Source organism: Stegastes partitus, unplaced genomic scaffold, assembly GCF_000690725.1.
Source record: "Stegastes partitus isolate 25-593 unplaced genomic scaffold, Stegastes_partitus-1.0.2 Scaffold563, whole genome shotgun sequence".
In the NCBI taxonomy this organism is placed as follows: Eukaryota; Metazoa; Chordata; class Actinopteri; family Pomacentridae; genus Stegastes; species Stegastes partitus.
In genome coordinates, this window is record NW_007578294.1 from 314,432 (window position 1) to 335,442 (window position 21,011).

Genomic DNA, 21,011 nt, shown 5'->3' on the forward strand with positions numbered 1-21,011 from the left:
AGGTTTAAAGAGTTCAATAAACTAACTCACCACTGTCAGTGTTGTCATCGCTGCTTTAAAGGCTTCCCTCAGCTCCCACCACCCTGCTGCTTCTCCCTCCGCTGACCCTTGATGTCAAATCTAAGATCCCCTCCCCCTTCTGACGCTGGAACCCTGGAAAACCACAATCCATTATCAGCGCTGGGATCATTGATTTAACAAGTCCTTACCCTGCCTCATTATCCAATCAGAGCTCCCACCCACTACCCGCACACTAAGAAATTTAGCTGCACAACGGTGGCTGTTTTTATGTATTTTTCCTGTGGTACACCTTTTCTACACTATTGACACCCATAATACACCCCAAAAGACTCCTCCTAATGCTATCCACTCTTCATCTCTTTCTAATCAGATTTTTTTTCCTCCCTGATTTGTTGAGACTCCCTGTGAGTTTGAGATTACATCACAAAGTCAGAGTTAGTTAAACCTCTGAACCCCAAAAACACGAATTTGAAAAGCATGTTATTTTAAAAATGGACTAAAATTACAGCATTAGTTAGATCCAAAAACTGCAAAAATAGAAAAGATTTTGGAATTTGTAACTTTCTGATGGTCTGTTAGCTAATCATGTGTGACGTGCAGTTCCTCCAGGAAAAATAGTGAAATCTAAACTTAAAGATATCACTGTATTTTACATGTGTTATTTAAAAATTTGACCCAAAAAAGTGTTTACAGCCAGATTCTGTAGAGAAAAATACAAAAAATTCTTCACTACCCACTACAACCGAGAAGCCATTGATAATTTTACTACAACTAACAGTCAAGTGACGGAAATTCTGGGATTTCTCGGCTGAACTGCCGGCTGTGTTTATACAGAGTAGATGGAGACAAGTAGGGAAACACATGAAAACTGAAAGTAAGAATTAGAAATATTTATCCCATGTACAGCCACCTCTTTTTCTAGTTTTGGCAACACCTGTGGGCACACATACACAAAAAAAAACTGTTTTGTTTTTTGTAATTAATGGAATATAAAATTAGTTTGTTTTTTTTCTTTGTTATGGTTTATGGCACCATACATTGCCATGCTTTACAAAAGACCTTTTTCTTTAATTTTTATTGTTTTTTTAAATTGAGTTTTTGTTTTATTTTAACAAACAGAACAACAATGTCCCCATCCCAGACAGCCATACAACCCGTCAAATAAAGGAAAAAGTCTAAATAAATAATTAAAAACAAGGATAATGAGAAGTATTGACTACACTTGAGTAAAATTGTATAACAATAATAAAGAAAAAATAAGTAAAGGAGTGAAAAGGAATAAAATAAATAAAAATACACATATATATTTAGAAAAAAAACACACGACACAAGATTACATGTACAGATAAATAACATAAAGCAACATAAAAACACCCAGAAATTGTTGGGAGTTCAGAGGATTAAGCTGTTACTGATTTTTAATTTGGTGCCTGAACAGGATGGATTGAACACTTCGTGGAAAAGAGCTCTCATCACATCTACAGCTCACAAGAAATCTCAAGCTGACAGGAGACTCACCAGTGCATGCCCCCTCAGTCTTTACCTGTCCTGCCTCATATTTGTGTACATTTACTGTCAGTGGTGTAGCTGCTTGCGAGGAGTGTGTTTACAGAGCAAACCTGCACACAGTAGGTGTGTATCCAGCATCTATCTGCAGCGGCGCATGTGTGTGTGTTTTCTGTTTGTGTGACTGCAGCTGGGCTCGTACCCTCGACTGAGAGAAGAAACCGAGAGGATCGTCACCACCTACGTCAGAGAGAGAGACAGTAAGACCAAAGACCAGGTGAGTCAGTCAGAGGAGCAGACGTGCAGGTTACCTGAGCGCCTTCATTTCTCTGTATACACAACATGCGTTGTGTTTTGGCTCTCAGGTGCTGCTGCTGATCGACATCGAGCTCTCCTACATCAACACCAACCACGAGGATTTTATTGGATTTGCCAAGTAAGACGAACCGCACATATCGAATGAAGGGTTTTATTAAGATCGGCAGAGTTGGAGGTCGATGACATGACTGAAAAATTACATTTATCAGCAGCTCTTTTGATATTCTGTTAATTTTCGTTCAAACAAAAGATCCTTGGTTTCATACTGAAAAGCTAGGATGCGGTAGGTCATTTTATTGGTCTTATTAAACAAGGAATTTCTCCGTATCTCATGGATTACAACAGATTTAAAATTTTTCTCCATTTCCCAACAGTAGCTGCTTTTCTCCATCTTATTCTCATCAACACCCAGTCAGTCAATGTGGAGTCTCTGATCAATCGAATGGAAAGATCTTTACATTTTCCATGTGAAATAGTTAAAATATTCTGTAGCACGAGGAAAAAATTAAACGTCATTGAACTGGATTTATAGAAAACATGTCATTTTCAATATGAACACACATGAACATTTTTGGCAAATAACCACACATACATTTAAACAGATTTCTTACTGAGTGGGACATTTACAGTTGTAACATGTTAGTGCTCTCTGGTGGACAAGCTGCATGATGGCAACACACAATCCCACAAACACAACTTTAGTGTTTCTCTACTGCTCTTTTTTTTGTGACTGCATTTATGCCAGTAAGAGTAAATGTGCTCCAAGCTAATGTGACCTTTAACTGCTGCCACAGACATTTGTTTTTTAAGTCTGCAAAGTCAAAATGACTGAGAAAACACTGTATAACTGTACTGCTAGTTTCGTTGTTGTTGTTTAAGTAGCTACTTTTCTGAAGATATTCAAACGCGTACAAACTTTTAATTTAATTATTATCAGTAACTAGTAGCTGCTATTCTGTTTCTGTAGCTTTGGATACAGAAAAAAACTCGAGTAATACAGTAAACTGATGTTGCTGTTAGTATTAAAACGGCTTTGTTTTGCTCATATAAAAACTGAAAATGATGGGCAGAAAATCCTAAATTACTGAGATAATAATTTAATTCTAATGTGCTGCTTTTCTATGCCTTATGTAAGAATAACTTTTAATGTGTTTTTTGGTGTTGTCCAGTGTTCATCAGATAAAATAAATAATTTAAAGACGTGACCTCGGGCTTAAGAAACATTGACGGACATTTTTGAAATTTTATAGAATAAAGGATTAATTAGAAAAATAATTGCTTGAGTAATAGATAACCAAAATAATGATTATTTATAGTAGCAGTAGTGATATCACTTCACCTGAGGATTAGATTAAAGGCACATTTGTCTTCTTTTGAGCTGAGTTTTTTCTGATCATGCACACAAGAAAAGAATTCATTCTACTTTTAGTTATGTGGAAAAAGCTAAATTCACTCTTCAGTGCGCTACAACATGAAATAATAAACTGAGTTCTGCTTGAAAATGGTACAAACCTTTGCTCATATGCTATTGAATCTTTCTCCTGCAGTGCCCAGCAAAGGACTGCTGCTAATATCACCAAGAAGAGAGTGATGCCCAATCAGGTAACTAAAAATCACTGCGTTCATTCACCTCAGCTAAAGCCTTCACACCACTGTGGCATCATAGCAGCTGCTTTCTCCTGCTGTTTTTTTTCTGTTTTATTTCTTGTTCCCTCCTGTTGTTTGTCTCAGCCCTTCTCTCCTGACATTACCGCCCTCCGTTGCTTCACATTTTCATACTCTTGTCTGTGCTTTATTTCCCTTTTCCTCTCTCTCCTTCTTCTGTTCCTCCTTTTAATGACCCAGGGAGAGATTCTTGTAAGTATCGTGTCCCCTGCCCTGCACCTCCACGTGTCACTTCCTCTTTAGGTGGGTGGGGGCAGTCAGCAGTCACTCAGACCGTGTAGAGAAACCACATTTGTGCTCCCTGATGAAGAAGAGGGAAGTGAGAGTTACACTCATGGATTGATCATGAGAACTGGAACACACTTTGATGGTTTACTGTAATGTTTTCAAGATTCAAGGGTTTTCGTTCGTCACATGTTCGCGCATGACGTGTGAAATGTAAAGTGACTATTGCTCAAGGCCATGCAATAATAGCGGGAGAGTATGAAGAAAAAGGCACATCATGAATAATAAGGAGGGAGTGATTGTGATGCTCCGTACAGAGGATGTTGTTGTAAATCTGTTTCGACAGGAGGGTCTCTTCATCTTTAACTGTAATGAGCTGCAGTTTAAAGGTGCAGTTTATCTGTAAAGTTTGTGAAACCTCCTGCTCACATCGCTCGGCTACACGCTGTCATATCATTACCTTAAACCAAAAGCTGTGGCTTGTTTATTTTGTGGCTCACGAGCTCAGACGCTCACTGTGGTGGTTGGTGTTTAAACAGTCTGAACAGTGAAGCAGTTTCTGGGCGTTTACTGACTGTGAGCTCATTTTTTTTTATTGCAGTATAAAGTCCTGCACCTCTATGAAAACAGCACAAGCGTGGCTAGAAGTAGAATTTAAAATGACTTATGTGCAGTATAACCAACATGAAATGTCATAAATTATAAAATAGGAAAAACAAACTTTGATTGTATAAAAATGGGGGAAAAAAATACGGAATAAAGAGTGAACAGTATTTTTCAAGTGCCCACAGTTGTTACCATTCCTGGAAAATGGTGACTATATAACCATCCATCCATTATCTATACACCGCTTAATCCTCACTAGGGTCACAGGGGGGCTGGAGCCTATCCCAGCTGACTTAGACCTGGACAGGTCACCAGTCTATCACAGGGCCACACTTAGAGACAGACAACCAAGCACACTCACATCCACACTTACAGACAATTTAGAATCACCAAATAGCCTCAACATGTTTTTTGACTATGTGGGAGGAAGCCGAAGAACCCGGAGAGAACCCACGCTGCACAGAGAGAACATGTAAACTCCATGCAAAAAGATCCCAGGTGTCCTCACCGGGACGCGAAGCAGCGACCTTCTTGCTGCGAGACAACGGTGCTAACCACTGAGCCACCTTGCAGCCCATGACTATATATTGTGTAGATAATTTACAATACTCTTACATTTTTAACTTGTTTACTTACCTGTCTTCTATCTGCTATGTGTAAACACTGCCTGCAGTTCATCCTTGAAGTCCCTGAATTTTTGCCATGTGACTGTTTTTCACCGCTGAGTCACCAATGGCTTCACAGTTGCACCGAGGAGTGCAGATGTTTTCCTTTTCTTACAGAATCTAGTTCCTGCAAACTGTTTATTTTTCGCATTAGGCATTAGGCAAATTAGGCATGACGAGTAAACTGATTTTGATGACAAATTACAATTTTAAGCTTAGATTGGGATTTTTACGACAAAACGACGCGACAGATGAGCAGTTCAAGGACTGATTCTTGCTGTTTTCATAGTTTCTGGGCCTGATAATATCGTGTAGATTTTTAAAAGATAAATAATCTTTTAAACCCGCTGGCAGATTTGGGGTTCAGAGGGTTAACTGGGAGACAGATTTCCCTTTTGACAGCTTCTGAGGTCATTCCGAACGTAAGGCTTTATCACTGACACCCAAACTGTGATAATTTAAAATGCTTCGTCTGACCAAGCTCTGGAAATTCTTAGTTTCACTGTAGCAGTTTTGATCTGGGAAGTGAAGCCTTTCGTTGACTGTTTTCAGTCAATCTACAGGCTCTTCTCAAAATCATCTATATATACTGCAGCGTGAACACTATATCTAACAATGACACCCATCCACAGTCGTGACTTATACTGACTTAAAAATACACTGAGCATAGAAAGTAATAAATTCCTCCTCTGGTGGTCTATAAAGAGAAACATCTTTTCAAGCCTCGTGCAGCTCCACAGCTCTCTGCTGTGACTAATTGCCTGCAAGTCTCACTCTCCAACTCTGCAGTACATTTGTGGTTACGCCTTCCACATTAGAGAATTGCATTTGTGTGCTCGTTATCCCTCTGTGTCCTTTTGTCTTTTTGTCCATCAGTCTGGCAGAGAGAGGGATGCAGAGAAGGTGATTTTATACTGAAACCTGTTGTGGCTTGCATTTTATTCTCTACATTTGTGGTGTATTTTTATATATATATATAAAGCTGCAGAGGTTGCTCTCTTACTGGTGCATCTGCATGGCTGTTGTGCTGTTTTTTAACGTCGCCGTGCCATTTCTTTGAAGATGTTTGTAGTTTTCTGTTTGCTTGCTGCATATTGCCCCCCTCTTGCGGGGTGTGTGGCGTAGTCAACTGTTGGACTCTCGTGTGCAGGTCATCCGCAGAGGCTGGCTCACCATCAACATCAGCATCATGAAGGGAGGGTCCAAGGACTACTGGTTTGTCCTGACAGCCGAGTCTCTCTCCTGGTACAAAGATGAGGAGGTAAGGCTACGTACCGGACAGGAAATGCAAAAAAAAATAAATAAAATGTGTCGGTAACACATTTTTTCTCTATGGGAAGAAAGTTGGATAGCAAAATCTTACTTGTTATGCCTTTTAAAGAAACCACTTCAAGCTGCTCTTAAAGTAAGCTGGCGGTTTACTTTCTTTTATTTCCATGTTTTTTCTGCTATTTCAGGAGAAAGAAAAGAAGTACATGCTGCCTCTTGACAACCTGAAGCTGAGAGACGTGGAAAAGGGCTTCATGTCCAGCAAACACGTCTTTGCCATCTTCAATACTGAACAGAGGTCTGGATGCTTCTAAAACTGGCGCTTTTATTGTGTTTTTTCTTTTTTGGTTTGTTCTTACGTCAACGGTGCATGTGTGCCTTACAGGAACGTGTACAAAGACCTGCGTCAGATCGAACTGGCATGCGACACTCAGGAGGATGTTGACAGCTGGAAGGCCTCCTTCCTCAGGGCTGGTGTTTACCCAGAGAAAGACCAGGTATTCACACTGAAATTACTGCAGGATTCCAGCAGAATCTACATTCTTTAAACGGCGTTCTGTGACACACGGTGTTCACCTGAGTTTGCGTATCGAACACAATGCATTTTGCATGTCAAAAGATTTTACATATTCCATTAAAATGTTTCCAGAGATAGGTTTGCACAGGACAAAGGCTCTTTTTTTAGTAACATTGTCCGACGTGCTCATTCAATTTGCTGCCCTGCTGATCGAATATCCAGGACACTGTTTACCGTCCTTGTATTTCCAGGCGCTCTACTACAAATTTAACATCCAGGACTGTCGTTTCTAAATGTATTTATTTTCGAGAATGCACCTAAAACGATCTGTTGTTCATGGTCAGAATTACTGATTTAGTGTAGATAAAGGACAAATGTAGGAATGCACCTTGACATGCGTTTGCATTCGTGTGGACGAGACTTTAGAGCTGCGCAACAGAAACCTGCGAGTCATAAGTGTAGTTAGAGCTCCACAGTGTTTCTCTGTAGAAGAGCCAATCAAAGTTTCTTTAGTTATTATTTATTTCATTTTTAGATAAACATGCTCAGAAGCTCAGCTAATTTTCAGTTTATTCAGATTTGAGCGACAAGTGACTGGACAGCCCACCAACTGTCAGTGGGAGCTTTAAATACTGCATCGTCCTGATTAGCGTTTCAAAGCATGAGGCATCACAATTTTTCCAGCAGATTTCCACCCACTTCATTATCAGTGGGCAGCACAAACAGAAAAAAAAAAACCACAAAACTAAGATTCCAGATTCAACAGATTCAGATGTGTGAAATGCCCCCAAACTGTTTGAACTTTGACAGAAAACAGGTTAGAGTTAGAGAGACACAAACTAACTCTGTCTCTCCTGTTTGTCCTCCAGCCTGAGAACGAAGACACGATAAACTCTAGCGACACCGTGTCCATGGACCCGCAGCTGGAGCGACAGGTGGAAACCATCCGAAACCTCGTGGACTCCTACATCGGCATCGTCAACAAGTCCATCAGAGACCTCATGCCTAAGACCATCATGCACCTCATGATCAACAGCGTGCGTTTCCCGCTTTGGTCGCTGATTTTTATGACCTGCAATTTAGCTGTTTTCGTTCATTCCCGCTGCTCTTATCAGTGTTTTTGCAGCCGCAGCGGGGATAATGTGTCGTCGGGCTGCAGCAGCATGTGTTGTGGCGAATGTTGTCAGGTCTAGAATAGTGTTAATGTTTTGTTATGTTGTTTGTATTCGGTGAAAATAGGGTTCGATAGAAAAGTGTGGAAATAATTTCTGATGTGTAGTTCTAGTACATGTGCCTCTGAATGATTATGTTTTTTAGATATATTGAAATTTATATGCTATTTTTACAGACAACTGCAGAAGTATAGTCTTGTCCAATATAGAATATTGAATATTAGTTTCAGCAGTTCAAGGTGAACAAATCTATGCAATAACCCTCTGAACTCCAAAACATGTCAGCAGTTTTTAAAGGCATCTTATATATATTTTTTTTAAAAATCACCAAAGTGACCCCATTTATCGAAGTCAGATCAGGTTGAAATAGAAATATTTCTTGTTTCACGAAGCTGTCGCGTGAGATGTACAGTGCCATTAGGAAAATTCACCAAATATAAGGTTGTTGATATTTCATCGAAACCACTTGTCTGTGAAGATTCTCAGTCATCCAGGTCGTGGTTATTCTCGTAGATTAATGGTAGCAACTGGACTTGCTTGAGTTCCTTGAAGATGTTCCACCTCTCATCCAAGAGGCTTCATCAGTTCTTACTGACTGGTTGGGAGTTTCAGATACTTATAGCAACAAACTTATAGCAACAAACCCCCAATTGAAACCCGAAACTCAGATGTTAATGGCTCCTTAAAGATAGAAGTATCTGGAACTCCCAACTAGTCAGTCAGAAGCCTCTTGGATGAGAGGTGGAACATCTTCAAGGAACTCAAGCAAGTCCAGTTGCTACGATTAATCTACGAGAATAATCGAAACCACTTTATTCTGCGAATATTTGCCGAAAGCAAGCTGTTTTTTCCAACTAGATTCCTGTAAAAACTAAAAAAAAATCTACCCATGTCAGCACAACCAGGGAAGCCACTAGTGACTCAGTTGTGAAAAGCAGTCAGGTGACAAAAAGCGAGGGAAATTTAGTCAGAATTAGGCTGAACTGTCAGCTGGGTTTACGCAGAACAGATGGGAGGCACATATGGAAAAAAATCTCTTTAGCACGAAGAGTCACCATTTATTTTTTCCAGTTTTGGTAAAACATGTAGAACTTTGAGAAATGTTGCACATGTACTTTTTTTTTTTCAATTTTTGTAGAATGAATTAAAAGAAATTCAACTTTTTTCTCTTTTTTTATGATTTATAGCATTACAACTGTGTCATCCTGCACAAAAGACATCTTCTCCTAGCCATGGTTGGGCTGTTTCTATAGAGGTGCAGGACTTTATATGCAGTGAAAAATGAGCCTACACAGATTTTTTTTTAAAAGACAGGAGCAAACAATGTCCAGAAATGCTTGGAGTTCATTGGGTTATGTTTTTTGGTTTTCTGTTTTTTCCTAACTGCATCACCCGCTCTCTATCCTCTCACATTTCCAGGCGAAGGACTTCATCCACTCGGAGCTGCTGGCCTACCTGTACTCGGCCGGGGATCAGGGCAGTCTGATGGAGGAGTCGGCGGAGCAGGCTCAGAGGAGAGATGAGATGCTGAGGATGTATCACGCTCTGAAAGAGGCCCTGGTCATCATCGGAGACATCAGCACCACCACCGTGTCTGTTCCGGTGCCTCCGCCAGTGGACGATAACTGGATTGCCAAAGACCCGAGGTGGGAAAAAATAAATAAAATAAAATAAAACACAAAATAGAAATACAAAAACATCGAAATGCATAAAGAAATAAACCCCAGTGAACTGAGTATAAACAAAACAGGTTGTTGCACAGGAGGCATGTATAGAAAGGCGGCTATGGATGAAAATCTTTTATCTAAAATCTCAAATTCTGCCTGCTGTAAAGCTCAACTGGTTTTATTACTCATACTGTCCAGCAGAGGTCCTCTAATGGCTGCTGTTCTTTTTCAAGCTGTGTTTCTACAGCATCTTTTCAAAACTGGAGTGCTTCACAAGACATTGAATTACACAAAACATGAGATAACTCAACATGTGTTATAGAGATTGTGATAACAGTGGCAACCAACAACATAAACAAGATAAGATCATAGGATGTAAATGAATGGAATAATATGTTGTATGGACGTATCGCAACTGTAGCAGAAGATATGAGGTTCAACATGCTTAACTGGCTCATATAAGGATAATGTCATTAAAAGGGACTTTTTGCCCCTCCTTGTCTCAGTCCTCCCCCGGCGTCCCGTCCCGCCTCATCAACGGCTCCCCCTCCCAGCCGACCCCCAGCAGTGAGAGGTCCCACGCCGGGTCCTCCGCCTCCTCTCAACCCCTCGCCGGCGTTCGGAGCACCGCCCGTGCCGTCCCGACCCGGACCTCCCTCGGCGTACCCAGGCGACCCCAACTCCGCCGCCGTGCCTCTCATCCCGTCCAGGCCGGCCCGTGTGCCTCCAGCGCTGCCTCCGGGGATTCCCAGGTAAAATCGTGGATAAACAGAAACACACACAATTTGATGGTTTTTTTTGTGGCTTTGGTGGAAGTTTGCTGGTGGGTGGAGACTCCCGGTGCAGGGTTGTAAAACTGTATGTTCTGGCTTTTTGGTGGTTTGGGATTCGTTGGTGCATGACTATCTCATGATATTTTTTCCTTGCATGTTTTTTTTTTCTCTCCCTCTCCCCCATCTCCCTACACCTCTCCTCCCCTCTCTTCTTGCAGCAGAAGACCCCCGGCTGCTCCCAACCGACCCACTGTCATACGTCCGTCAGAGCCCTCCCTGCTTGACTAGAAACACCTTGTTTTGTTTTGTTTTTTTGTAATCTAGTCATACAGACTTTGTTTACACTTCTTGCATTTCTTTCAAGCAGAAATAGTCACTAAAATTCATTTCCTGTAACTACAGACTACTGTAATTGGTGATCTGATGCTGTTTCAGTCTGTGCATTTCAGAAGCATTTTGTATGTAATTGTGACTTTATGTGTAGATAGCTTTTTTTTTTTGTTAACAAGTACACAATGACATTTTCTGCTTGCAGTATTATGATTTTTTTTTTAAAAAAAAGGGATACATTTGATAATTTTCGTGACTTAAAGGTTATGAACCGGCGAGTCCTCTTGAATTCTGCCTGTTTCGTATGAAGTGTCTTACGATAGTATATGATTCGTTTTATATGACGGCAAAGAAAAAACTTTTAGGAGTCATTTTTCCGAGTTGTAAACTTGCTAATGTTTTGTCAGTAATTTTACACACTAAGCACCTCAATGAGTCAGCAGCACTTTTTGATAAAGTCATTTTTCTCTTAATTTGTCACAGCTTCAGGTAGGCTTATTAAAATTAGACTGACCAATGGAATTTGTACGCTTCCGTATTCTAATTACTAATGTTTTTATCAAGTGTACTCTAGTTTAGTTTAGTATTTCTCTTTTGTGGACCAAGCAAACATGAGACAGAGGAGGAGGAAGGTTTTTTTTTGGGGGGGGGGGGAACGCTGCAGCAGTGGGATGTCTTCTGGTGTAATGCTGATAATTATACAGCAGTAGAGGTAAGAATTACCTTTCCCGGTTAAACATCCTCTGACAGTTACCTCCCACAAACTGCTCATCCTCGGTGAATAAAAGTGCCTCCAGCGAATAATTCCTTTGTGATTACTACAGAAATCAAAGCCATAATGGAAAAAAAGCATGTTAAGAAAGAGGGCCTTTGCTTTCGTGAAGTGATGGACTGAATAAATGAATGGGGGGAAAAAAATAAATAAAAAAGAAGGTGTGGTGGCTGGTGCGTCTTCTTGCTGCTCGGCAGTCTTTGCTTTATTTCTTTTCTTTGCTCTCCGTGTGCAAACAGACACACGAGAGAGCGCTCAGGTCAAGACCTTTTGTTTTGCATGATAGTAAAATGGAGACAGCTGAGGAGAAATGTTTCACTTTGGTGTGTGCAGCCTGGCAAGACCTTCCTTTCTTGCTGTATGATGGAGCTGCGGGTCGCCATGGAAACCACAGTTGCTAGTGGCAACACACAGTAGATAGTGTTACTAGTTGCTTTTAGGCTCCACACAGGAGCCGAGCAGGAATGAGTGAAGGCACGCAATCCTAATCTGTTTTCTAGGGATGTTTTCTATTGTTTAGTGTCAGCTGTGTTTTCCCCTGATGCACTTAGAATCACAGACTAACTGTAAATCTTAACATCTTCTCATGGTCCTCTCACACAGGCGACCGCCACAAGTCCCTTCTCGTCCGAGCCACTGGTGAGGGAAACTCGCGTTTCAGATTTGGATTCTGTAGACGCACAGCAGCTCAGCCATCAGCAGCAGGAGGAGCCGAGTCTGCTCGATGAACTTTACAATAGAAGTTCAGGTGTATCTATTGTCTCTATCATTTGTGCATTTCTGAAGCTGCTAATGCAGATTTCAGGGCAAACATAACGGCACTATTTGGACCAAAGCTGGCATTCTCTGTATGTTGCAAATAAATGAAATAAAAAATACTTCTTTACATGCACTTATGTTACTAAACTGGTTTAGTATTTCTAGTTTTTGTTATGTGCTCTACACAGATCTTCGTTTTTCTAAAAATAGTGCTGAAATACTTTAATTTAAAACTGAAAAATCTTTTTATGCCAAATTATTAGGAAACTACATCTTTCAGAAAACATAGATGTCATCTACTGAGCAGACATTACAGCATATTGTTTAATCCTCCAGTTTTACACCAGTTACTTCTTTTTTTATTACTTAAGACACTAACATCAACTACATATTTAAATCTTAACTGATGAGCTCTTCTCTTTACACTGCGTGATACAAAAAATCCTCAAAGATGTGCTGAGCTGTTGTTTAGTTCGAACTAATTCAGTGTCATTCAGGTAATACTACAGACAAATAAGTGCAGTTAAGTCATGCCTTTTCCTAAAGAATTTAATGTTTTTATTTGGAGCGTTTCAGGTTCTTATGCCACAGTTAACTTACTGTCGAAGCTGTTCTGTAAACGTTTGTAAGGTCAGACATTAGAGGGAGCTCGTACAACTGCAAAGATACTGTGTGTTGTACAAGAGTCTCCTGGTTGGTTTCTGTGGTGCAGGGAAAGTGCTTACATCATATAAATGTATCGAAATTATATAGAAAATACTGATTTCCTGAAACTTTCCTGTTAACTGCACTTCATGCACAAGAAGAAAACCCTTTTATTCCCAACGCACATAAAGCAGAAAGCAGAAAACTGCGTTTCAGACAAGACTTTGTGGTCGAATTTTGTTTTATTGATAAAACTTTACTGGGATTAATCACATTTCTTTAGAAGGTAAACTTTAGTAGCTTTTAATCTGCAAAGACAACTCACATCAAAGTACCTCCTGTGTAAAAATGCATTTATTATGATCAATGCCTCCCATGAAAACCTGATTTTTAATCATCTTACAGAATATGCAACAAACGCCTTTTCCTAGTAAAAAAAAAAAAAATGTTTGAGTAAAATCAAACTCTGTTGACACATGTACATACATCAGAAAAAAAGGCATGTTTGATCGTTTAAAAGAAAAGACCGACGCCAGAGACGCACAAAATTCACACACTGAGTTATCCTGATGCATACCTGAACTGACATTCACGCACAAACTGCACATTTATCTGGAAATGAACTGTCACGTGCACATTATTGGCAACTACGCTGGAAATCATCCCTCTTTCTTATTCTGCATTGTCAACATGTCAGCATTGACTTGTGCTGGAAAAAAAAAAAAAGCAACTCAGTAACCTCTTTAAAAAAAAAAAAAAAGTCTAAACGGCTGTAACCAAGGAAACACTTGGAGTGATCACACTTTAAATCACCAATATAATGGCAGGATCTACAAGAACAAATATTCCAACACCACTATTGCACGTAGATATCCCCTGTAAACCAGCAGAACGGGAGTGCCATTTAGCCGACCCTTCATCTTTACGGATGGCAACGTTACCTTTAGCGGAAAAATTTCCCAACCCTTTAAACCAGTTTCAGAAGTGTAGGTCAGCAGTTTTACGAAAATCTGTATTTCCTCATTGGTCTGTGGTGAGATTTGACATTAAAGGCACTGCATGAAATGATATAACCAACTTTCTCTAGTCTCTTACACATCTGGTTACCCTTTATGATCTGATATTGTTTGAATATTGCGAACAAACTGATATGGTCCAAGGTTTTTTGAGAAACTGAATAAAGATCCTTTTGAATTTATGTTGACTGCTGGTGTTCATGTAGAATAAACGAACAATAACGGAGCACAATTTGAGCGGGTAACCAGCAAAACGTCGTGTGCTGGACTGTTCTGCTTCCCAGCCTGCCTTGTATGAATGTAAAATAATGCCTCTATGTGCAGACCCTCCGCTTATCGTCAAACAGTCTGCGGACAGTGTAGACCTGTGAACAAAGACAGCAAGGTATCAGTTACTACGTTTTAAACGCTGTGACTGATTAAAAATATGGAGTAAATTCTTTCAAATGACTTGTGAGGAATCCATGTACCTGTGTAAGGGCCACACACAGCATCACCAGCACACTGGCGCACGACCAGAAGGAAACTCTCCAGAGGTTGTCTTCCAGAAGGTTTCGGTCTCGTGCCTCAAAAGCTCGCAACACCGTTTGCATCTGCCGGCTGCGCTCCAAACGCCTGTGCAGAGAGTCCATGGACTCCTGAGGGGTTTGAAACATGGGTGTGAAAACATGGACCGAGACAAGGAGCAAAGACTTGGAGGCATAAGTCAGACAAAGAGACGGAAAAAACGAGACTGTGTCTATGCTTTGAGAGATTTCACATATTGTCAGAGTTGAAGTCATAACGTCTGTAAATCGCTAAACGTTTCCAAACCTACATCTCGAACCGTCTCGGCACAGTTTAGAAGATGCGTATTTTCTGTGCAGTTTTTGGTTTTCTGAGAAAATTCAGCCCGCTGATACTGGGTCATGCAACCATAACTGTGGTTTGGTTTGGTTTAGTTAATCTGATCTACGGAGATACTCATGTTTCCATCGGGTGCCGGTCGTTAACAGACTTCCAGTAGACAAATACTAGTTAAAGGTTATGATTGACGTGATTTTAGATTTTCCACATTGTCAGCAAAATCCCATGAAGAGAACTAAACCAACAGTGCGTTAGTCTGTCTTTCAAAACTTTCCCACTTCCCCAGCGCGTCTGTGGCTCACAACCCTAAGCTTATTCCGTTCCGACGAAAGACAATGAAAATAAGGTCACGCATCAAGTTTCCCTGTTTAAAAATAATATTCATACAGGAATTACTTGTTAACTTGTTGGGAAATATTTTCAGATGTGAACTAATACACTCTGGTTATTATTTGACCACAGGTGCCTATGTTCACGCCTACACCAGAGGTTGTTTAGACATTGTTTGCGCTTGTCAATGACGACAACAGGGCTTCATGAAAGCTAGAGTATGCAATGATTTGTGGGAAGTCTCTCAGCAACCTATGAGCGATCATTAAACCGAGTGTCATGATATTGAAAAAAACAAAAAACAAAAACAGAAACTTGTGGCAGTCACATGCCTGCAAAACGCTTATCCAATCATCTGGTGAGCATGAGATGACTGGATCGCCTACTTGCCGGTAATCTGCCTGTGCATTTATTATGAGTCTTTCATTAAGCCCCATTTTATAGTTCCACCTAAATGTACAAAATCTTGCACTCCTAGACATGCAGGATGATCATATCAAATTGTATTTCTGCGTCTGTCACTGCTCATTATAGCCTCAATTTTTTTTATTTATTTATTTTTTTTTAGGGTATGTTTTGATGTATCTGTGTATAAGTTTACCTCCTGTCTGTAAGCCTGGTTGTAAGCAAATGTCGTACTCATCTTATATATTAGTCTACACTGGATCATGTAGCCTACTTGTTTGTTTTTAGAAACGAGTTAGTTTTAACACACAGCGCTCCTCTCTCTACCAAAGATGTCCGTCCTCCAACAGCACTGACAGAGTGCATGTTCATTTGTTTTGAAGGAGTGGCTCTAGAGGGAGGCCTAAAGGAGCGGGTGGGATTGTTTTTTTGATTTGTTTGCTTTCAAAATTCTATTTACTCTTCAGGCTCTAGCTTTAAAGGTCCCGTTTAGTGAAAATTCATTTCTTTTGTGTTCTGTGGTTGAAGATATGAACTTGGAGGTGTAAATGAGAACCTGCTAAGATATGAAGATGTTCACTAGACTGCCAGCTTTACAAGCCAGTAAGACGTTTACTCAGCTGCTACGTTCCAGCTGAGGAACCGAAAGCTCAAACTTCACTGCCTGCTGCTTGTAAGTTGAGACAATCCGTAAGAGCAGATGGCTCTTCCTTCGAAGCTGCTTCTGCTGAGTCTAAAATTCTCATCTATTACACCAAATGTTCGGCTGTTGGCTGCAAGAGTGAACACAAAAGTTTTCATGCACTCCTACAATCTGAGAAGCGGAAGATCGAGTGGATTACTTTCATTTTTGATGGTAATGTTACGACAACAACAGGGAAAATGCTTGGTGTTAGCACATTGTGGCTCATGATACCATTAGCTTTGACTGTACAGTAAGTCCACATGTCAGAGCTCTGTATAAATATGGGTTGGGTGACTCACTGTGTTTCAGTGTCACTTGTTGTGCGTCAGTCAACCTAAAATCAGCAATGTTTATAACGGTTTCCTTCTCTCCTGTTCTCTGCTCTCACATAGACTTTAATCGGGTCAACTTCCCAATAAAGCTGCTCTCATTTACATATTTTTCTGTTTACGTTGTTAGACAATGGAAGAACTATGACGTAGTGACTAAGGCGCGGCCCACAGGACTGCACGGTAACAGGAGTCACTTCAGAGCTGTTAAACTACTGATTTTATAACTGCTTCTACTGTTTTCTAAGAGCGTCTTCTTCCTGAAGGGTGTGGACAGTAGTAATTTAGCTGCATTTAAAGCAACAGACACAAAAAAGGCTGTCTAGGATAAGACTAAAACTAGAAGTTATACAGTCAAGTTGAAATGAACCATCCTGACAGAATATTGAGCTAATAAAATGAAAGGCACATTCAGGGGGACATGTGAGACTTTCGCTAACTTGTTGAAAAGGGGCACAAACGGGACCTTTAAGGGATAACAAACCCAAAATGTGCATCTCACCCGGATGTCTTCCAGCTTGTATTCAAGCAGGCTGCCGTCAGGCTCCTCTAAACCTGCCCACTCCTCATCTCCTCCCACATCTCCTCCTTGTCCTTCGATGATGATCTCAAAGAACACCATCTTCTCAGAGAAGCGACTGAAGCTGTTGTCAAAGCAGATTTCATAGTCCCCCTCCTCGGTGGGCTCCACCCTGCAATAACAGAAAGTAAAAAAGATCACAGATAAACAAACAGGGCGAAACACGACAATAAACGATGATTAAGGATTTGGGGGCCACTTACACGTGGACTCCATCCGAGCGTCGAGACTCATAGCTGAGCTGGACGCCTTTAGGGGAGACGATGGTGAAGTCGACATCCATGCCAGCGCCTGCTATCACCTGGAGGCACCAAAATAAAGTCACATACACAGTTAGCAACAAGTTGATACTAAAATAGTACCAGCGACATTGCAGTACATAGTATGAATCTAAACAACTTGGTCACCAGGATACACTGAGGCAAACATTTTCAAGAAAGATTATACGTGCCTTTAAAAGCGAGAGCACAAGAGTCTCTTAGATTCGGACCCTCCCACTAAACAAACAAACTGCTAACAAGCAGGACTTGACACTGCCCACGTGTTCCTCTGTATAATTTGTTAAACTTACATGTCAAGTCCTTCTCCAGTCATAGATTAAACCCCTAAACACATCTCTGTGTATAAAAATCATGTATGTAAAAGTTCTCCCATTTTAAATTATACCTTCCTGCTGAAAGTTCAACTGGAATCTTGCAATTAGGCCACAGAAGGGTAATTTAATATCAACATTTGTTATTTGTAACTAATACTTGAATTTTTTCTGTGGTTGGGGCAAGACCAGAACATCACTTAAGGCCTGGAAAACCAGAAGCAGGAGCACCAGGATCTGAAACCATCATACAACCTATTGTTTACTTAGTGGGTCGTTCAGACTTACAATGAAGCAGTGTGTGGTGTGTTTTCTTCTTTACTGCGCAGTCATTTTGCTAAGTAAAGCATTTGTGCTCATTTCTTTAGGGAAAGATGGGGTACCGAGGCACACTAATGCGTTTCTGGTTGGGCTCTACTCGTGTTGCCACTTGTCACCAATCCTGTTTGTGATAATTGTGGATGAGCTCTTAAGACGCAGCTGGAGTGAGGAAGGTGTTCAGTTTGATAACCTTTTTCAATTTTTCATTTTGCAAATTACATGTTTCTGTTGGCTTCATCGGCCAGTGTACAAGGGCAGTTAGCTGCCAACTGTGAGGCGGCCGGGGTGAGAGGCAGCACCACCAAGTCTGAGGCCATGGTTCTCTGCTGGAAACCAGTTGATTGCTCGGTCTGAGAGTTTATGTATTTCGGGATCTTGTTCAGAAGTGAGGAGAAAATTGAGAGTCAGTTGGACTACCAGACTGACCTGATGGAAAAAGAAGCTGAACCGGAAGGCAAAGCTCGCGATTTAGCAGTCGATCTAAACCTTATCTATGGTTGTGAGCGCTTGGTAGTGACCGAAAAGGATGAGCTCACAGATACAAGCTGCCGAATAAGTTTCCTCTGTAGGGTGGCTGGGCTCAGCCTTAAAAATAAGGGCCAGGAGCTCGGAGGGAACTTGGAGTAGAGTCGCTTTTCCTTCATGTCGAAAGGAGTATGCTGAGGTGATATTAAGATGCCTCTGGGGCATCTGCATATGCAGGTTTTCCAGGAACTGGGAGGAGACCACAGGATAGACCTAGAACTCAGGGATTAGATATTTCATCTGGCCTGGGAACACATTTGGACCCCCAGGAGGAGCTGGAGGACATTGCTGGAGAGAGGGAGATCTGGAATGCCCTGCTTCCACTACAATCCAACTCCAAATAAATGGAAGAAAATGGATAAATGATTCTTTTGGTAATAAGGTATTATTACAGTCTTGCACTATTGCAGGTACATACATAAAATTAGATTTGATGATTTTTATACACAGCTTTTTTTTTTTTTTTTTTTAAATGAAAATGAAAGCTAGGTTACATAACTACAAAACACTTGCATCGTTTGTCATATTAACCTGCTAAATATTTAGTTAATTGAGAGATATGAGCTGTCATTTGCTACCAGATACAGTGTAATGCTGGCATGTCAAGGTATGCACACACTACCAGCATGTCAGCTAACGTTAGCTACAGGAAACAACGGTTCGGAAATATGAGTAGAACGGTTCATAAACCCCATTTAAGAGATAATATGAAATCAGTTGTGAAGACACTGAGTGATTGTGTCGTCTGAGCTCACACAGTTACCTGATATTCGACCTCCATCGTGCCATTCTTTATTGCTGATTGGAAGAAACACTCGGATCTCCCAGCAGGCAGCAGGAACGTGAACTCGCTGTCTTGGTTCTGCCCGAAACTGCGCACAGAGCCGACACAGCACAGAAACACGACCGCAACAACCAGCAGCCGGCCTCTGTTCCCGGGTTTCCCCCGGAAAACGTTCATGGTGAAAATATTCCCAAACACAGGGCTATCTAAGTTCTGCCATCTCCTCCGCATCCCTCTTCCGCAGCAGAACTTTACGACGCTGTGATTGGCTGGAGGCGTCAGAACGAGGGCGCCGCTGCGGACCAATCAGAGGAGGAAGAGTAGCAGTCCCCCTCCAATCACGGCAGGGCTCCGGTCTTCAGAGGAAGCGTAAACGGTACAGTAATAAAACACACAACAGACAGTGCTCTTTGTACAAGGTAAGCCAAGGTGAGATGAACAATGATGTCTATTTTCTTTTAAAATTTAGAATAAATCTCTTCACCCCGCATTTTTATTGCTATTTTTTCTTTTACTTCCATTTTGTTGTGTTGCACAGACTCATGCAACAATCACTTTACATTTCACTGTGTGGGCATGTGGCAAATATATACATGCAAATATATATTATTACATATACATATTATTATAGCTCTTCTCTAAAAATAACAATGTCTGATAATATACACACAGCAAATTATCAGTTGTGGTGATCTAGAAAGCAGTGTTAGCCATTTTTTAGTGGCATGGCCTCTTAACTTCTTCTAAGTGATTATGATTGGCTACAGCAGCTGACTTCTCTGTGCCAATTTCAAAGATTCCATCATAGAATTGTAAGAGTTGTAGGAGTTAGTGAAAACTCAAGTGATATACATGGTCTTTACAAGTGTATGTACACTTTTGTTTGCATCTGTATACATTTACTGTATAAAGAAAGATCTCTGCCTCATCAGAAAACATCACAGGAGAAAGATTGTTCTTGCATAATTTTTCAACATGGTCTCCTTTAACTTTCTTTTACTTGAATGCTTTCGAACCACCAATAAGAGAGCCTGCAGATTCTGCTTAGCATCATGTGGCACGCTTAAAATGACAATGTAGGATTTCAGTTTGGTAAACCGATAGACGTCAGATTGTGCAAGTTGGGTGAGTAAGGTTCATGAAGCAACAGTTCAAAGCCACACTTGGCTGCTTTGACCTTCACTCTACTGCTGGATGGGCGTATTGTCCGGAAGCAACAGCACACCACCCCAAAGCTTTCCTGTCCTTTCTCTTTGATTACTTCAACCATTTGGGCATTTGTGGACTAAAAGGCTTTGTAGTTTACTGTTATGCCAAAAAGTAACAGTTACACCCCTAGTTTCCAGGTGGCAGTCCTGAGTTTCCAATTACTCCTATGAATACAAATCGTCTCACTCAAGCACATGTACCTTGGTCACAAAAAACAGTCATGCATTTTGGTTCTTTCTTAAATTTATTAAATATCTTCTGGAAATATGATCAAATCTGCAGGGTCAAAAATACACATACAGTTTTGGTGATGTAGAAAGCTGGGTGAATCTTTTTTTTTCTTTAGTTGCATGGCCTCTTGTTAGTGATTATGATTGATTCCTTTCAGCCAGTTTAATTAGGGCCCATCTAATATACTCATTAGGCCCATCCACAAACATTGCAATGGGAAGTCTGAGGAGCTTAGCAAAGGTCTGAAA

General features: G+C 40.8%; 2 protein-coding genes and 1 long non-coding RNA gene across 5 annotated transcripts in view; 1 reads left to right on the plus strand and 2 right to left on the minus strand.

Moving 5' to 3' along the window:
- Positions 1–1,431, minus strand: part of LOC103362228 (uncharacterized) — a 10,384-nt gene extending 8,953 nt beyond the window's left edge. Inside the window, exon 1 of the long non-coding RNA XR_520451.1 lies at positions 984–1,431. This is a non-coding gene — a long non-coding RNA (uncharacterized LOC103362228). The remainder of the gene's footprint in view (positions 1–983) is intronic.
- The window catches only part of dnm2b (dynamin 2b), a 34,428-nt gene extending 22,726 nt beyond the window's left edge, over positions 1–11,702 (plus strand). The window contains exons 17-21 of one of the 3 annotated variants that reach the window (XM_008288527.1): positions 1,141–1,149; positions 7,662–7,829; positions 9,384–9,610; positions 10,138–10,383; positions 10,623–11,702. In XM_008288527.1, coding sequence (XP_008286749.1) covers positions 1,141–1,149; positions 7,662–7,829; positions 9,384–9,610; positions 10,138–10,383; positions 10,623–10,692 — 720 coding nt within the window. In that variant the 3' untranslated portion in view covers positions 10,693–11,702. The remainder of the gene's footprint in view (positions 1–1,140; positions 1,150–7,661; positions 7,830–9,383; positions 9,611–10,137; positions 10,384–10,622) is intronic. The other 2 variants (XM_008288529.1, XM_008288528.1) reach the window with 2 other exon arrangements.
- A 1,431-nt stretch (positions 11,703–13,133) lies between these two features.
- On the minus strand, positions 13,134–19,579 carry tmed1b (transmembrane p24 trafficking protein 1b). Its single transcript, XM_008288526.1, has 5 exons — positions 19,303–19,579; positions 17,305–17,402; positions 17,024–17,213; positions 14,397–14,564; positions 13,134–14,291 (listed from the first exon to the last, which is right to left on the minus strand). The coding sequence occupies exons 1-5, from the start codon at positions 19,552–19,554 to the stop codon at positions 14,241–14,243; spliced, it is 759 nt and encodes a 252-aa protein (XP_008286748.1). The 5' UTR covers positions 19,555–19,579; the 3' UTR covers positions 13,134–14,240.
- Positions 19,580–21,011: the final 1,432 nt, after the last annotated feature.

Excerpts from the sequence above, each read along its gene's own strand:
- tmed1b (XM_008288526.1), bottom strand. The coding sequence starts at position 19,554 with ATGCGGAGGAGATGGCAGAACTTAGATAGCCCTGTGTTTGGGAATATT. Across the intron at positions 17,403-19,302 it reads CGATGGAGGTCGAATATCAG|GTGATAGCAGGCGCTGGCAT; the intron begins GTAACTGTGTGA and ends TGGTGCCTCCAG. Across the intron at positions 17,214-17,304 it reads CGCTCGGATGGAGTCCACGT|GGTGGAGCCCACCGAGGAGG; the intron begins GTAAGTGGCCCC and ends CTGTTATTGCAG.